The sequence below is a fragment of the Aythya ferina genome, assembly GCF_964211825.1.
Source record: "Aythya ferina genome assembly, chromosome: 2".
NCBI lineage: Eukaryota > Metazoa > Chordata > Aves > Anseriformes > Anatidae > Aythya > Aythya ferina.
In genome coordinates, this window is record NC_140297.1 from 70,518,962 (window position 1) to 70,534,932 (window position 15,971).

The window sequence follows — 15,971 nt, forward strand, 5'->3', positions numbered from 1 at the left end:
TTGGACAGTCAACTCCAAGTTATTAAAAGCCAAATTCAGTAGTGAGAAAATATATATAGCTTCAGCTGTTTTGTGTGGGTTTAAAGTAGTATTTGCTTTATGAGTAAGAGATTCAATAATGCATATATTTACATAAAAATAGTTTTGACATTTAAGTTAACTTCTTGCCAGGCTGGTGCAAAAATGGAAATGTAAAAAGCATAAATGCAGAAATGAGCCCCTATGCTGTAAGTCTGCTATTTACAGTTTTTTTTTTTTCTTGGCAGTAAGACCTGAACGGTATGTTTTATAGCACTAGACCTAGCCACTCCGAGTCAATTTAGTGTTTATGGAAAGTGCCAGACTGACAGTTCAAGAATTAAATTCTCCACACCAGAATATGGTTTAGCAGGGGCAACAACAAAGAGCATTTCTAGAAACCTGGGCCACTGAAGTGCCTTGGTCATGTTCTGTAGACATGACAGAAGTCAGGATAGCACAACTGAGTGAGCAGCAAGTTGAACACCCAATTATCTCCTGAGACCAAAGAGGCTTCTGAAGAGGGTGACACCACTACATGCCATGGGAAGTACACAACAAAACACCTCATGTAATTTGAAGTAAAGCCCCAGATGGCTACAAAATCCCTGAAACTTTCGAACTGGAGCTGCTCAGATGAAGACTTCTATTTCACACAAGATTTTATGTTTGCAAAACATGCATAGATTTGAGGAAAGAGACAATCGACAATCTGCCACTCTTGTGTCTTCTAGGCAACTGGCCTCCCCGGAAAGGACAAGCAACAGAAAGCCAGGAAATAACAGAAACCTGCCTTGTTTGCAAGTGCCCTGAGCAAAGCATACATCCTCCCAGCAAGACACATGAAGCCAAGCCGGTCAAGGACCAGGCACACCTCCTGACAAAAAGCCCTCACAGGTACCACCAGAGGATGATTCCTTAACTCCTCCAACAAGTTATACTTAGCAATTTATATTCTGTCTTATCTATTCTCCTTTACTTTCCACCTGAACTATCTATCTCCTTTAGACTTCTCTTTTCTCAAAGTGACAGAGGAAAAGAGATCTCTTTAATCCTAGGTGAGGGTAGGTGATGCACAATATGATGTCATGCAAATTATAGGAGCCCAACTGTGCTAGGTTTTGGGATGACTGTACAGCAGCGACTAAATAATTGATGTGATGGACAGAAGAGGTTGGAAACTGTCTTTTGTACTACAGCAACCAAGACTGTTTCTTACTTTTTTTTTCCCCAGAGCAATTAGTCAGCTCAAGGATGTCAAAACATGTAACTGTGCCACAAGACAAATTACAGTGTAAGTGCCGCTGTATTTGCCAACGACATAGCAGGCTTTGCCCCACGTTCTGCAGGGTTCCAAAAGGCATTTTAATAATGACAAAATAACAGACAAATAAATTTATTTATAAATAAATAATAAACAATATTATAAATAAATTATATTATATTTATAAACAAATAATAAAGTCCGGATGACCAAACTGATGACATATCAAAATGAAAAAGAGAAATATAAAATATATGTGTATACATTTGTTAAGCCTTCAGTCACCAATTCAGACCCTTTTACTAAAAGTTCACAACTGGCTCATCAATACTTAGTACTCTGACAGTCTCGACTAAATGGCCTGGCAACTAAAAAGTCATCGTTGCATTCTAGTTATCCAACAGCATCATAAATAGAGGAAAACAGAAACAATTAATCAGAGCTGAGGATAGTCTTGATCCTTACTGCAGCCTCATATGTTACATATTTTTTCTGCTGTGATCTCACTAGCAATGCATCACTGTTTTTAACCACTCTGAGCACTGATTCTATGCTCAGCAGCTGTGTTTGTTTACAGGGCTAGAAATTAGCACAGGACAAATGGACTTTATCCAACTGAAATTTTTTTTTGGCATTTTCCACTACACTTCACAATATATTGGTCCTCATAGTCCAATTATGTATTTGCCACTGACGCTGGCCAAGGAGAGCAGATAAGCAAAGATGGTGCTTGCTGTTACTGCATGGGGAAGCTCCAAATGCAGGCTCCCTGATTGCTAAGCATGGTTAAGACACCTGTAGCCAAGGAAGTCCACTACTGTATTGTTCATGCTTTTTTCACTACAAACATAAAGAATGTCATCATAATCCATCCTGCATTTTGCACCATGCCAGTTCAGTAAAAGTGATGAAATCCAATGATATTTTATACTTAGAGAGACCTGTCAGTGCCCTTCATACTCATAACTGGCCGGATTCCAATTCAAAAAGCCAATTCCAAAAGACTGTTAGCCAAACTTCAGACAAGTCAGTCCTAGAACCATTTTCCACTTCAAAATCCACATGATTTTTAACAGAAAGTTACTTAAAAACAAATAAACAAGCAGTCCTGTGCCCTTATGTATTTTTAATCTCCTTGACACTTTTCTTATAACCGAGCTGGGGAGAGGTTTGGTTTTTCCCTGTCCCATTTTATGATAGACACTTAAAAAGGAGTTACTGGACTTACTGGGATGCAACAATGAACAGTCCTGCCCTAGCTCTCACATGCATGAAGGTAAATATATTTTTAAATGTTTGCCCTAATTATTCAGAGTATTTTTGCAAGTGACCCATATTTATGCTAGAACTTACACAACAGATAAACACAGCATGCATCAAGTTGTAGTTTACTGACTGTTTATGTCTTCCACGCTGCTACAAACACTCCAGTCCCATTTTATAAACTGTGTCATACAGAAACTATCAAACAGCCTTCTGACCAGCTGCTGAAATCCTGGTATTCAAACAATTTCCCCATGCAAATATTCAAAACTGTCCACTAGTTCATCACCAAACCTTAATCATGCACCCCATTGGAGAGAACATGGTTAAAAGTACTATGAAACTTTATGAAATTTATGTTTTCTTGGGAACCAATAAAGCACATTTCTGGGAACAGTTGCAGGGCATTTCATTTCTGAGAGACTGCATCTCCCTATTTTTAACTTTGTTGCATGAAACAAAGTACATATTTATCTGACAATTTCAAATAATAGCAATTATGATGTTCTGACATCACAAGACATATGAAGAACGCTGTCAAAGTAATATATTGCACTTTGCTGCGTAATTATGTTATGTTGGAGCAGAGTGTTGGAAAACTTAGTATAATCATTAGCTGAGTGCTGAATGTTTTGATTGTCAGACAGGTTGTATATGATGCAAATATATGACTCAGAAATGATTTCACATAAACATTTTGGTAACAGTAATCTGACTCATAACCTCCAACATAGAAAATAACAAGCTTCACAAAACATCTGTGCACTCAGAGCAACCCAGCCTCACAGCAACCTTTGGAAACCTTGCAGTGCCAAAAAACGAGGGAGCCCAGTCTCTGAAGACCCAAAGCGGAGAGGTGCTGAAATCCACCCTCCCAAATGAGTCAAAGCACCTGGGGTCAGAGAGCAAGCCCACAGCAGGGGCAAAGCAGGCTGCAGTTCCCACCGGGCATCTCTGCCAGACAGCCGCGATATTTATTCTGTCTGATAGCCTGCCTAGTGGGCATTGCTTAGTTCAGGTCCACATTTAACAGGGAAAACACACGAGGAAAGGTTTGTTGTTATTCTACTCGAAGTCTTGCCATGTCAAGCATGACACAATGCACAATTCATCCGCTATTTATTTTCTCATTCATTACGAGATGGACAGCTTCTTTCACTGCCCCTTTCTGAAGACAAATGTGGGGTCTTGAGTGACAAGGAGGATTTAATGTCTGTTATTTCAGAGGAGGTTTGCCATGTTTATTCTGGAAAGTACCATGAATTAATGAACTATCTCTTCAAGCCCCAGTGAAGCTGAGCTGCCAGCTCAACGGCTGCCAGAAGCAACAGAATGTTTTGGGACCCCATAAAATTATTTTTACTGAGACTAGTGATAGCAAAAGCATCAGGCGGACTCAACTTCAATAGCTCCTGCAACATAAAGGAGTTATTATAAGGGCTTCAGCCATTACACTGTGTTGTTTTTTTTCAGAGATTTTTAACAAAACTATCAGTTAACTCAGAACACCTACTTTTAGCCTCCCTGCAGCATGGATATTGCTTTACCTAAAAAAAACCCTTTCACTGCCTTCATGTTAACAAAAGTCAACCAAACCTTTTCTAGGTTCTCCAACATTTTCAAGTGAAAATCATGCCAGCCTGTGACCTCTTTCATCTTTCCTGTTGAAATCCTTTTGGACACTAGCCTATGCCTATGTACCAGAGCTTCAACACACACATAAAAACAGAGCTATTTTCAGAAAAGGTTCAACTGTTGTTAATTCGATAGACATTAAAAATAGAACTGCATTCAAACATAATCTTAGCTCCCCAGACAATATTAGTAACCTGTGAGAAAACTGTCAAAAGTGGGGAGAGCTCAGGGCAGGAGATGCCCCCAAATCCCTCCCCTCCTGGACAGACTCAGGGTGGCCCAGCTGTGCTCATGCCCACGCAAGCCCACCTCTGCCCCATGCCATGTACTACACAGGATAGGGCAAATAGTACATGTCAGGTACAAATGGACAACTGGTGAATATTTGTGTTCAGAGAGCACCCATAAAAGCAGGAGGTGATACAAAAGCCAAGCTGCTTACAAGCACGGCTGAAGAGCTGTGTCCCTGAGGGAGGGTGCCCACAGAACATTGTGCAACACTGGTGAGGAAGGTTCACCATCAGGGAGGACCACAGCACATGTAAAGTGAGAAGCCGTGGTCTCCAGATAACTGATGCTGCAACCTGGGGGAGGATGGGTTTTGCCAAATAAGAGTGTACTGTGCGAGCCACCTGGGGGCCTGCCAGGCCAGAGATGTGGTTTCATGGTTAGATCAGAGGACCACGAGCACGAACCTCATGGACCTCATCACAGCCCCCTGGTCTGGTCGTGCCCTCTGAGCCTCCATTCAACCATTTGCAAAATGAGTATAATGGCCATTGACATTAGTCAGAGCACACTGTAAGACTTCGATGCTTGTGAAGTATTTTCAGGCCCTGGATAAAAGATGGTTGTATCCTTGCATTGTATAACAGGCAAGGAGGCCTCCACATCCTGCAGAATGGAACATTTTTGGAGAGGATGGCTGCTACAGTCATTAAAGTGTAAAAACCATCACATGCTAGAGACAAAATACAGACATCTTGAAGTGAAAATATCTCTTGCCCTGCATTCAGCAAACATTTTCTCTCCAGCTACCTTCCATAGCATACTAAGCAGGAACTTCCTTAAGTATGAGAACTTTTTTTTTTTTTTGGTATCCCTCCTTTCCTCATTCCCTCCCTCTCCCTCTCTCCCTTCTTTTTTTTTTTTTTTTTTTGGGGGGGGGGACGGGGACGAGGTTGGAGGGAACGACACTTTAACAGTGGAACGACACTTTAACAAAAAAGAGATTGAAAGAGCAAGCCAAGAGATTCACAATCACTAAAGCTTGCAGAACATACAGTGAATTTTGGCAGGACATGCATGTTTATTCTTTTCATATGCTGTTTAAATTATTTTTATAAACAAGTCATTATCTTGCATAGCCACTGCTTTGTCCCTTTCATGTTGAAGACGTTTGATGTTACAATAATTAAGTAAAAGGGTCTGCATGCCTGAAATGCGGTCTCAGGATGCTGGTTTGTGGGCAACAGAGACTGCTGCTTTTCTAAAATGAAGGGTTTATTTTCTAGACTTCATCATTTCAATCACATACCTGGATTCTGTACTTTCAGATCAAATCTTTGTACAGATATCCAGATACAAATTACGTAACTAGCTTAACTTTTAGAACCATGCTCCCACCATATTGCACTAAAGATCGTGCACAGCTGAGTCATGCACTGCAATGAGAAAAACATATTTAATGACAGGAACTATTGCTGAATCGATCCTGTTCATTCATTATGAATTTGATGCTTAAAAATAAGCACACATCTTCTTTCACTCATGTATGTAACTGGGATTTTGGATCTTCTGGTTCTTCATGGCTGTTACTGAGATTTTAAAAGCCTGGCTTGGTGAATCACTGCTCAACATTCCTCACTAACCCATAGGAACATGCCTGAGATGTAAGCTTTGATCCCCAGTTCTTGGGTAAACGAGGATGTCTGTATGCTACCCCTGTGCAGGACAGAGCCTTGCATCCCCTCCAGCCTGTGGCACCCAGAGGGTGTTCTACTGCTGGGACCCTAGGGGAGCCAAGCCTGACCCTGGCAAGGTGAGGAAGGTCAGGGGAAAGCTCTAGGTCTTGCATGCAAATGTATTGAGGAGATGGGCTTAATCTGCTTTGGATATAAGGGGAAAATGTTTCAGGATGAAGGGAGTGAGTTACTGGAACAGGCTGTCCAGAGAAGTTGTGGATGCCCCACCCCTGGAAGTATGTTCAAACCAGGGTTGGATGGGACCTTGGGCAACCTGATCTGGTGGAAGACGTCCCTGCCCATGGCAGGGGGGTGGACTAAATGATATTTAAGGTCCCTTCCACCGCAAATTATTCTGAGAGTCTATCACACCTGTACTTAAGCAGAAATAAAGCCCCATCCACTTCTTTATCCCCCAGTAAAGATCCTTATTCTACATACTTTTAATGAGGTCTGAAAAATACGGAAGTTAGACTACACGTTCATGTCTAAACAGCTTTTATTACACAGTTTACGAAGACGAAGGCAGACAAGTATTTTGCGTCTTGTAGATGCTTGTTATGGTTCAACATTTTTTCCAACTAATTTGGACAATTTTATTCCCTGTAAGAGGACTGGGATTGACTGTGTACAGTTTTGCTCTCCCTGATTCATCTCTTAAGCGTTCTGGAAACTCCAGGGAACAGCGGTCAGGAGACACAATGATGCAATACGGCTCCTCCGTTTCAGACAAAAACTACAGACCCCTTTCGCCAACACCTCTTTGCTTATGGGCGTGAATATCACAGCCTGCCCACAAGCTTTAATCTGTTCTCATTTTTTACATGATCCTTGTTGCCTGGTGTGAAGCTAAACGACTACACTTCAATAGACATTATGTCACCCCTTAGCCCTTACACAAACACAGTGTCTAATACCTTGACCATACGCACCACGCACACGTAATGCAGTAAATGACAAGATAAGAATGTTGCCTCTGCACTTACATGAAATAGCACAGTTTTGTGTTTTAAACACAGCATATTTTACAGCCTGCACCTGATAAAAAAAAAAAATAAAAAATAAAAAATGTGGCTCTCCATTCACCCCAGTAAGTTTTCAGTTTGATCAAATGCATCTTATTTACATGGGAGTTTCAAGCAGTTGATTCATATGTCTTCCTTACTGCTAATAACTATTAAATTATATGGTGCGACACATCTTTGGAATACCATTTGAAAAACACATTCTCATTTACTATCAGGAAATTTAACTTCTTCAGAACAAGTGTTAACCATGCCTTGATTAATTTGTAAAGCTATTCAAGCCCTGAAGTACATCTGCACACTGAGTGTATTTCAAATACTGCGCTTCTGTTTTCATTTTCAAAATGTTTTTATTTATACACTAATATTTGACCTATGAATATTCCAAGTTTACATGGAGCCAGCTGTTCTAAATTCTGGTTATACTGAGCATTCGTGCAAAACATCAGGTGATATCATTGGATATTTTTAAGGGGAAAGTTCACAGGAAAGCATTTATGTATTCTTGTGATTAACACCACATTGGATCAAAACAGTCATGTCTAGCTCTCTTAAAATACAGCTACTGTTTTAGTTAGCAGAACACTTCAGCTCTGTCTACATTATACTTTTTTTGCCAAAAAATCCCACTGTTGCTATGACTGATTCAATTCTGTCATTGTGCTATGATGAACATTGCAATGTGAAAGAGAGAGCTGCAGGCAGTTCCGTCAAAATCTTTATGCCCTTAAAAACAAAACAAAAATCATCTTATGCCATCACAAATATATATATATATTTATATATATGTATTTATATATAAAAATATATGTATTTAGATATATGTATAATATATACGTATACTTTATATGTATATGTATAATATATATATATTTATGTATATGTATAATATATATATATATTTATGTATATGTATAATATATATATATATTTATATATGTGTGTATTTATATATATATAAATAAAATCCACACCCTAAAACCCACCCAATCCTATGTTTCTGTCTCCTGGCCTTGGAATCTAACTAATTGAAAGTTCAGGAAATACTGGCCCCAGTCCAAAGTGGGTTTTATAAATCAAACCACAGCATGACCCACCAAACACCCTTGCAATCCCAGCAAGGCTCAGCTCCCTTAATTAAGCATTTTTGGTTTATTTTTCCCTGCAAGGCCTCTGCAGCAGCTGCATCCCTATGCCCTCCCAAAAAAGCCACCATCCTGGGAACCAGCCCCAGGTGCAAGGCACAGGGCCGCAGAGCTCCCTGGGAGGAGGCAGGAGGCTCCTCCTCCTTGTCCAGCCATGAAAGGTCAAAAGAAACAAGTCACTGGCCAGTTTTCACATGTATCAAAGCTGGTGAGTCCCAGCCTGGATCGCCCTCTCCACACATCAAACAGAAAACTTTGGGATGACCCAGCATCACCCTCCAAACCGTTCACACAGAAGAGACTTTCTGGACCTTGGTCTCCCACACACTGGTGTGATGCCTGCTAAAGCAAATGGGACTCTCTTAACCACGAGTGATTTTCCCATCCATGCAATACCACAGAATCCCAGAAGCATTCAGGTGGGAAGGGACCCCTGGTGGCCACCTGGTCCAACCCCCTGCTCAAGCAGGGCCACCCAGAGCAGGCTGCCCAGGTGGCTTTTGAAGATCCCTATACTGTCTGTTCTCTGTTTCACATCACTACAGAAATGGCCAAACGGAAATGCTAATCTGTTGGTAGGTGGAGCGTACTTAAGAGCACTGCTGTGCCACTGCTGGGAAACAGCAGAAACACACAATGGTACTGTTTATGTCTCAAGTAACTCGTACTTTCCTCTAACGCTGCACGGGTTAGCAATGATGCAAGATGACTTAAAAAGAATCATGCCTCCACAGCATGGAAAGTCTAAATACCACCTTCCTTCCTCCTAAATCACAAACACCACTTAAAAGTTTATATTTAAAACTATGAGAGAGAGCGTCACCACCACGATGTGCTAGGCCAGGTTGAGCAAGGACATGCAGCTCATTGGCAAAGGCACAAGCCTGCAGCAAGAACTCCCTGCAGGGGCTGATCACAGGACATCCACGATGGCTGCCCAGGTAATTTGCTGATGAAACATTCAGCTGAAGGGAAGCTCTGAAAAGAGCACCTTTCTTAAAGAAGCAGTTTGGTTTCAGCTTTATTTGAGTGGCAAGAAGAATTAGGAAATGCTGCTTTCATATTTTCAAAATAAACAAACACACACACCTAGGTTTGTATTCCAAAGTGCAACTTCTTATTTACATACATGTACAAAATTTGTCTTGAATTGATCAAGACCACTTTGGCACATACTTACTTTTTCTAATTACAATTGCTTTTTTATCTTTTTTCCCTCACCCACATTTAGGACAGTGTAAATTTTTAAGCTCTAAAAAGCTTTCAGAAGATAGAGAATAGTCCTGGCTAATCCCACGTGATCTGGTTCAAATAGCTCAGTCCGGATGACACTGACACCTGGATATACTGCTTGGATACAAATGTGGCCCTCCACCAAATTCGACACTGCAGATTTTGATCAGCAGTTTCTCCTGGAGCCACACATCTGTCCAAAGCCAGAAGGATTCCTGTAGTCACCCAAATTTATAGCCTGAAGGAGCTAAGGACTCCTAAAAAGTCCTTCTAAAAAGGGAAAGAGCAATCAAAGGATGACAGCGGACTGTTTGCCTTTTCTTTAATCCTGTCATCAGTCAGCTACGTGCCAGCAGGCAGCTAGCAAGCAGAGACTTCAGGAAGACGACATACATGAGGACCTTGAGCTGCATCAGTTGAACAGCTAATATAAGGCTGCTCTCTGACACTTGGGATCTGTCTTGGCATCAAAACCCAGCACACTAGTCTTGGCAGATATCAGTAAGCTTATTCCCATCATCAACTTCATGATTTCTAATACTGGCCTGCTCTGGACACACGTGGAGGAGGATGCTCGCATGCCGAGAGAGCGAGGCTTTACACAGCCAGCTGGCAGCACAGTCAGATACACAGCATCACACACTCCAGTTATTCCCTGTGAGTAGATGTCTTGACCTTTACAACATGCGGCCAAGAGTATAAACAGATGGGATGACAGTATGAATGGTAAGGTCCCATCACTATAATCACGCCACGTCCCTGATACATCTTGGTTGCTGAATTCCATATCCCCCGACACCAAGCACGATAGCATGTAATAAGACAGGTAGGCTGATCAGATGCTGCAGAAGAAAAAAATTCAACTGCTTTAGAAATGAACATGGAGTCCTGCTTCCTTCCCATGAAAAGTCATGGTGCTTGTGCATAAGTGCTTGCCATGGATTTATGCAAGATTGTTCCTAGAAAGAAATCTGGATAGTGCAGGCTGCCAAAAGAGATGAAGAGATGATTTAGAAGACACCACATCCATAAGCTGCTGCTTTGTAGGTAAGCCGAGAGAGTGAATTTGTACAGCAAACTTTACATTGGCAGGGAAGACAGTAATTGCCTGGGTTTTGGGGATTCGAAGATTTAAGAAGCTTTTTAACACGGCCACAACTCAAATAATGCAGAAAAGCTTCAGGGATGATCTGGGTTTTCCTTGGGTTTGTCCTAAATCTTTCCAAGAGACCTGTGGGTCTTTTGACATATAGGTGTGAGCATTTTCTCCCAGAAATAAAGTGATACAGTGAATTCATGCTGTTAGGCGGCAACAGAAATGTGCAATACTGCGGATAATCAGCCATCACAACTCAAAAGTGTGTTTTCTATGGTAGTTGTCCCTCGAATTTGGATTAGTTTGGACTTTGCTTGCATTGCTATCTGGCTGTCAACAGCCCTAGATTTGGGTTATTGTGTGTTTTTTTTTCCCCCTTCTTAGGGGAAGCACACATATTCTTCTCAGTGTGGTTGCCTGGATAGGGAATCACAAGGATAAGAGACCAGATAAGCTTCTCAGTTTTGATCAAGATTGTTCCTCCCATTACACAGGGAGTAATTCTGTTAACAGTCAAATTAGAAAAGCCTTCCAGAGTCTTGTTTCTGCTGTTATGAATTGCACATACCACTCTCTAAAGGCATCAGCTAGTGAAACAGGGACCAGAGAACATCTCCCTTTCACTTCAGCAATGATGATTCAGAGGAAACCAAGGGGACATCAGATCAGTCACAGCCCCCGGCCCATGCCTGCAGTTTGGTTTGAATAGTGGCTCCTCTTTCCTCATCTCCCTGGACTTAGAGAGCAGGCATTTGTTGTGAGGGACTTGATACATCTCTCACTAGAGCAGCCTTGGAAGAAAAACAGGACACTTGCCTGAGTCTAGCCCTCAGTCCAGCATAACTCTCTCAAAAAGCAATATCCATACCAACCCCAGGTCATACCAAGAGGATAAAGAAGAGTTAACCCTACTAGGTGCCATGAGGAAGGTATACTAGTCAAATAGGAAATATTAACACATTTTTCTTCCCCAAAAAAAGCACTGTGTCAAGATGTGCCTGTGCCACATTTAGATCAGGGATGTTCCTGAAGAGGAACGGTTTCATGAGGTTTCATTCGTTGATCCATAACACACCCTCCAGCACCTCAGCCCCTGCTGTACAACCATTCCCTTGGCACAGAATTTTGGTGCCCGGGTTGATCTGATAAACCTCAAATAGAGAGATCCAAAACACAGATGTTTCTATATGAACTCGATATTCAGGCTTCCTATGAGAGAAATGGAAAGAAATAGGCACTATTTGAGTGCCTCGTCCCAGTTAAAATGCCTGAAATCAGATACTTTGGGGATCATCTTCCCATAACAGGAAGCAGGTTTACCTGGGGTAGCCAGTAATTTCTATCAAAATCTGTTTTGATATCTATATTGACAAATTAAATTTATTCTCTAAATTATATGAACTGGTTTGAATCTTCTGTGTGTTTTCACTTGCAACAGAAACAGACACTTATGATACTCTCTGGTACTGCTTCCCAGGTGCCTAACAAAGTAAAGTGCTATATATATCCTAGGAATGTTGAATTCTCCAAGTTTCCCTGAAGTTAGCCCCTCAAGGAATTATTGACCACATCTCACAAGTCCATACAACAGTGCAGACATCACTAGGTATGCAAGACAAATCCCACACTCTACACTTTGAAAATTGTAGAGTAGTAGTTCCCCAATATCTACAGTAGTTCCCCAATATCTACATGCTTCCTTCATCCACAAGCACCTTCAAGGCAATCTGTGTGAGGTATACTCAAATAATACCACACACCTCTAGTTCTGAGAAAATGGCAAGGGCCACTGAGATCTCTTCGGTAGCTTGTCACCTCAGTAACAGAAAAACAACTCTTTAAGGTTGAACATGGACACAGCTATTCAGAAGCTGATTATAACCAAATGCAAGTCATTATAGGAGGCCTGACCCCATGCAGAAATATAAATTAAATAAATAAATAAATAAAATCCTTCTGGCAGGATTTGCTTATAAGGACACTTAAGCTGTAAGCTTTTAGAATTGCTTGGCATACACCCCCCTGGAATAGTCAGTGTCCTTGAGGGGCAGGGCTCTTCCCTTTCTGCTCTGGTCCCCACCATCCGTGTCTGCGTTTTCTAGACTACATCCTAATAAACCACTCCAATAGATCACAGGCTGGTTTTCACCCATTGCACCTTCAGTTTCCATATCACAGTATAACTTCTGGCTTCCTCTAGTCTTCTGCCATGAATTATTGTTTGTTGGAAACAATAATTTCATACACACGTGAAGAAAAAAAAAATCCCTGGCAAGTCAGAGGAGCTGCAGAGAACAACTGAAGAGTTCTTTGGTTTCAGTCAGTTGCTCTGCAAGCACATTGGTAACAAACAATCATGTTCAATGACATTACGGTTTATGACTCGGAACTTGGAAGTTGATGAGAAATTTCTGCAGTTGATTCATACTTCCTGAAACTCCTAACCAGCATTTCAATTGCGCGATTTTACTACATTACATGAATAATTTTCCTTGTTGTTACATAAGTGTCTAGATAGAAATTATTAGAACTGATATGAATCGTATGAATACATTTATTTTCAAAAGAAACAAATTCTTTCAGGTCTACTGTTTAATACTGCTTGCCAGATGCTTTATAAAGCTGGGTGCTAACACCTAAAAACACCCCATGCTCAAATTTCTCCCTGACATCAGCTCCTCCAGGAACTGCCCGGCACTTTGCCAAGCACCCCTCAAGAAAACTGCTGTGGGGATTGCTCACAGAAAGCTACAGGGACGATGCCGTGCTTACTAAAATCACGTGCTCCATGCACGGGTCTCTAAAGTCCCCAGGACAAAGGAGAGAGACGCCGGCAGCAGCTCAGTTTGCCCGAAGGACAGGCAGATTTGGAGAGGCTGGGAGGGGAGCAGCGCAGCAAAAGGGAGCACAGAGGTACCTGCTCTCTGGTTGCAAAATCCACACGCTATTTCCACGTGTCTCAGGGGCTGAGCTAGCCACAGATTCTGCTGGCTTTGCTACCAGCTGGTTTCAGGACGCTGCACTCAAAAGCAGCAAAGAAAACACAGCGCAGGGGATGCACCTCTGACCTGCCCAGGGAGTTCCATCGGGTACAAAAATTTCCCACCCCCAGGGACTAGGGCTACATCTTTTCTAAATACAGATACTATGGTACAGAGCTGTTGAACACATCTACCAGTGCTGATAACTCGGATGGATTTCCCACTCCTGAGACGTACCCTTGCTCTAGATTAGGAAACACATGAAATGCACACCAGTTTGTATCTGTCAAACACCACAAGCTGTTTGCAGGTGCCTGACTTGCAGCTCTGCAACCACTGGTGAAAAGATCCAGTTTTCAGCCGACTCACTGCTGAGACGCTCGAGCTTCACAGGAATTCACTAAAAAAGGAACTACAATTTGCCAACTGAAATATTTTCATTCTCCGCATTAGGCTGAATCTAATTACACTGTTTCCTTATAATTGCAGGCTAGCATTCAGGGCTCCTTCAAGTAAAAAGCTTAATGGCTTTCCCACTGAAATTCCCACCTCGGAGCCCTTCGCAGCAGCAACATGCTGACAGCATGATTTGTTTGAAGAGCAGGTTGACGTCTAGCAGAAATTATTTCAACATTTCTATCACATTCCCGGGCTTGAGCACCAGAACAGCTGACACGGAGTCACGTATTCATCCCCGCACTATCTCGGACGGCTCAAAAGAGACGAAAGGGACAGCAGGGGCTAGCAGGGGAGGCACTCTGCCCCAGCTCCGGGAACATCGGTGCAACCTGCACTCCCGCGGCTGTGCACGGAAACCCGGGAGGAGTGCTTTTAGCCCCAAAGGGCTCTGAGTGTTACCATCACAGCAAAAATGCAACTTTTAATGATTTATTATTATTATTTCTCTGTTTGGGCACCTTTAGCTGCTCAACTTCGGAGGGCGCGGAAGAATGCTTCGCCCTCCCCCGCGGCAAGCCCCGCGCAACCCCAGCGCGCCCCACTCCGTTCCCACCCTCCGGCCCCTCGCCGCGCATCCCCGGCGAGGACTTGCGCGGCCGCGCAAACCCCCCTGCTCCGCACCCGCGCAGCCTCCACTCACCCAGGTTGACGAAGCTCATGACCATGTCGGCGTCGTTGAGGAAGGCGCTGTCCTGCGCGCTGGGCACGGGCACGGGCACCGGCTGGCGACCACGCCGCTCCGCAGCCGCGGTGCCCTCCGCAGCCTCTGCCAGGGCGTGGTAGAGGCGCAGCATGAAGCGCGGAGCCGCCGGCAGCCTCCCCGGGGCCGGGGCCGGAGGCTGCCGGGGCGGCGGGCGCGGGCGGTGCGGCAGTCCCAGGACGGAGAGGATCTCCCGCTGCATCTCCCGCTTCTCGTGCGACTTCAGCCGCCGGTAGAGGAAGCCCGAGGAGGCTGCGGGAGGAGGCTGCGGCGGCTCCCCGAGGCTGCCTCCCTCCGCGGGCTCCGCGGAGCGGCAGGAGCCCGGCAGCAGCAGCAGCATTGCCCAGCAGCAGCAGCAGAGCCAAGCCAGCCGCCGCGGCATGGCGCCGGGCCGGGCGGAGGCAGGCGAGCTCCCCGCTTCCCCCCTCTCTCCTGGGGCTCCCCGCAGCCCTCCAGCCTCTCCCTACCCCCCCCGGCCCCCCGCGACACCCTAACGCCGCGGGCCGGCGGGGGGCAGCCGGGCCAGGGGGGCTCAGCGCTCGGCCCCCCCTCCGCCGCTCATCGCCGCTCAGGTGAGCCGGGGGGCTGCCCCCCGGCCCGGCTGCTGGGCGCACGGCTCAGCTCGCCATGCCCGTCGGGGAAGCAAGGCGAGGATGCTGAGGGTGATGCTGAGGACGAAGAGCGGACTTTGCCCCCTCTCCGCGCTGCAGCCGAGGGGCTCCCCTCCCGCAGGCTGCAGCCCTGCTCAAGCCAGCCCGCGGGGACCGGGGCTGCAGGCGGCCGAGGCAGATCAGCAGCGCCCCCGCCTCTCGCCGGGGCGGGCGGCCGCTCCTCCGGGGCGGGGAGCCGCAGAGGGCGCAGGTAGCGCGGCCCCGGGGCGGAGCAGGGCGGGGGGAACGGGGAAGGGGCCGGGGAGGTGGGCGCCGGCCGCAGGTTGCGCCCTCGGAGCCTCTGAGCAGCGCTGCCCCCCCCCCCCGAAACCAACGGGGATTTTTCGCTCGGAGGAATAAAAGTAAATGGGGTGACGGGGAAAAGCGGCTCGTTCCTCCTGTCCGCAAGATTTAGGGAACGCGGGTTGTTTGTTACGGAGGTGGGTGGGCTGCTGCTCGTCTGAAAACATCCTGCGGTGAGCGGGTGCGTCAGGTCCTTTTTCCGAGGACACCCGGCAGAACTTAGCACAGGACACGC

General features: G+C 44.8%; 1 protein-coding gene across 1 annotated transcript in view; it reads right to left on the reverse strand.

The window, feature by feature from the left end:
* The window catches only part of BMP6 (bone morphogenetic protein 6), a 90,785-nt gene extending 75,493 nt beyond the window's left edge, over positions 1 to 15,292 (reverse strand). The window contains exon 1 of the mRNA XM_084508774.1: positions 14,724 to 15,292. Within this exon, the coding sequence (XP_084364900.1) occupies positions 14,724 to 15,165 (442 nt within the window). The 5' untranslated portion in view covers positions 15,166 to 15,292. The remainder of the gene's footprint in view (positions 1 to 14,723) is intronic.
* Between the last annotated feature and the right edge of the window lie 679 nt (positions 15,293 to 15,971).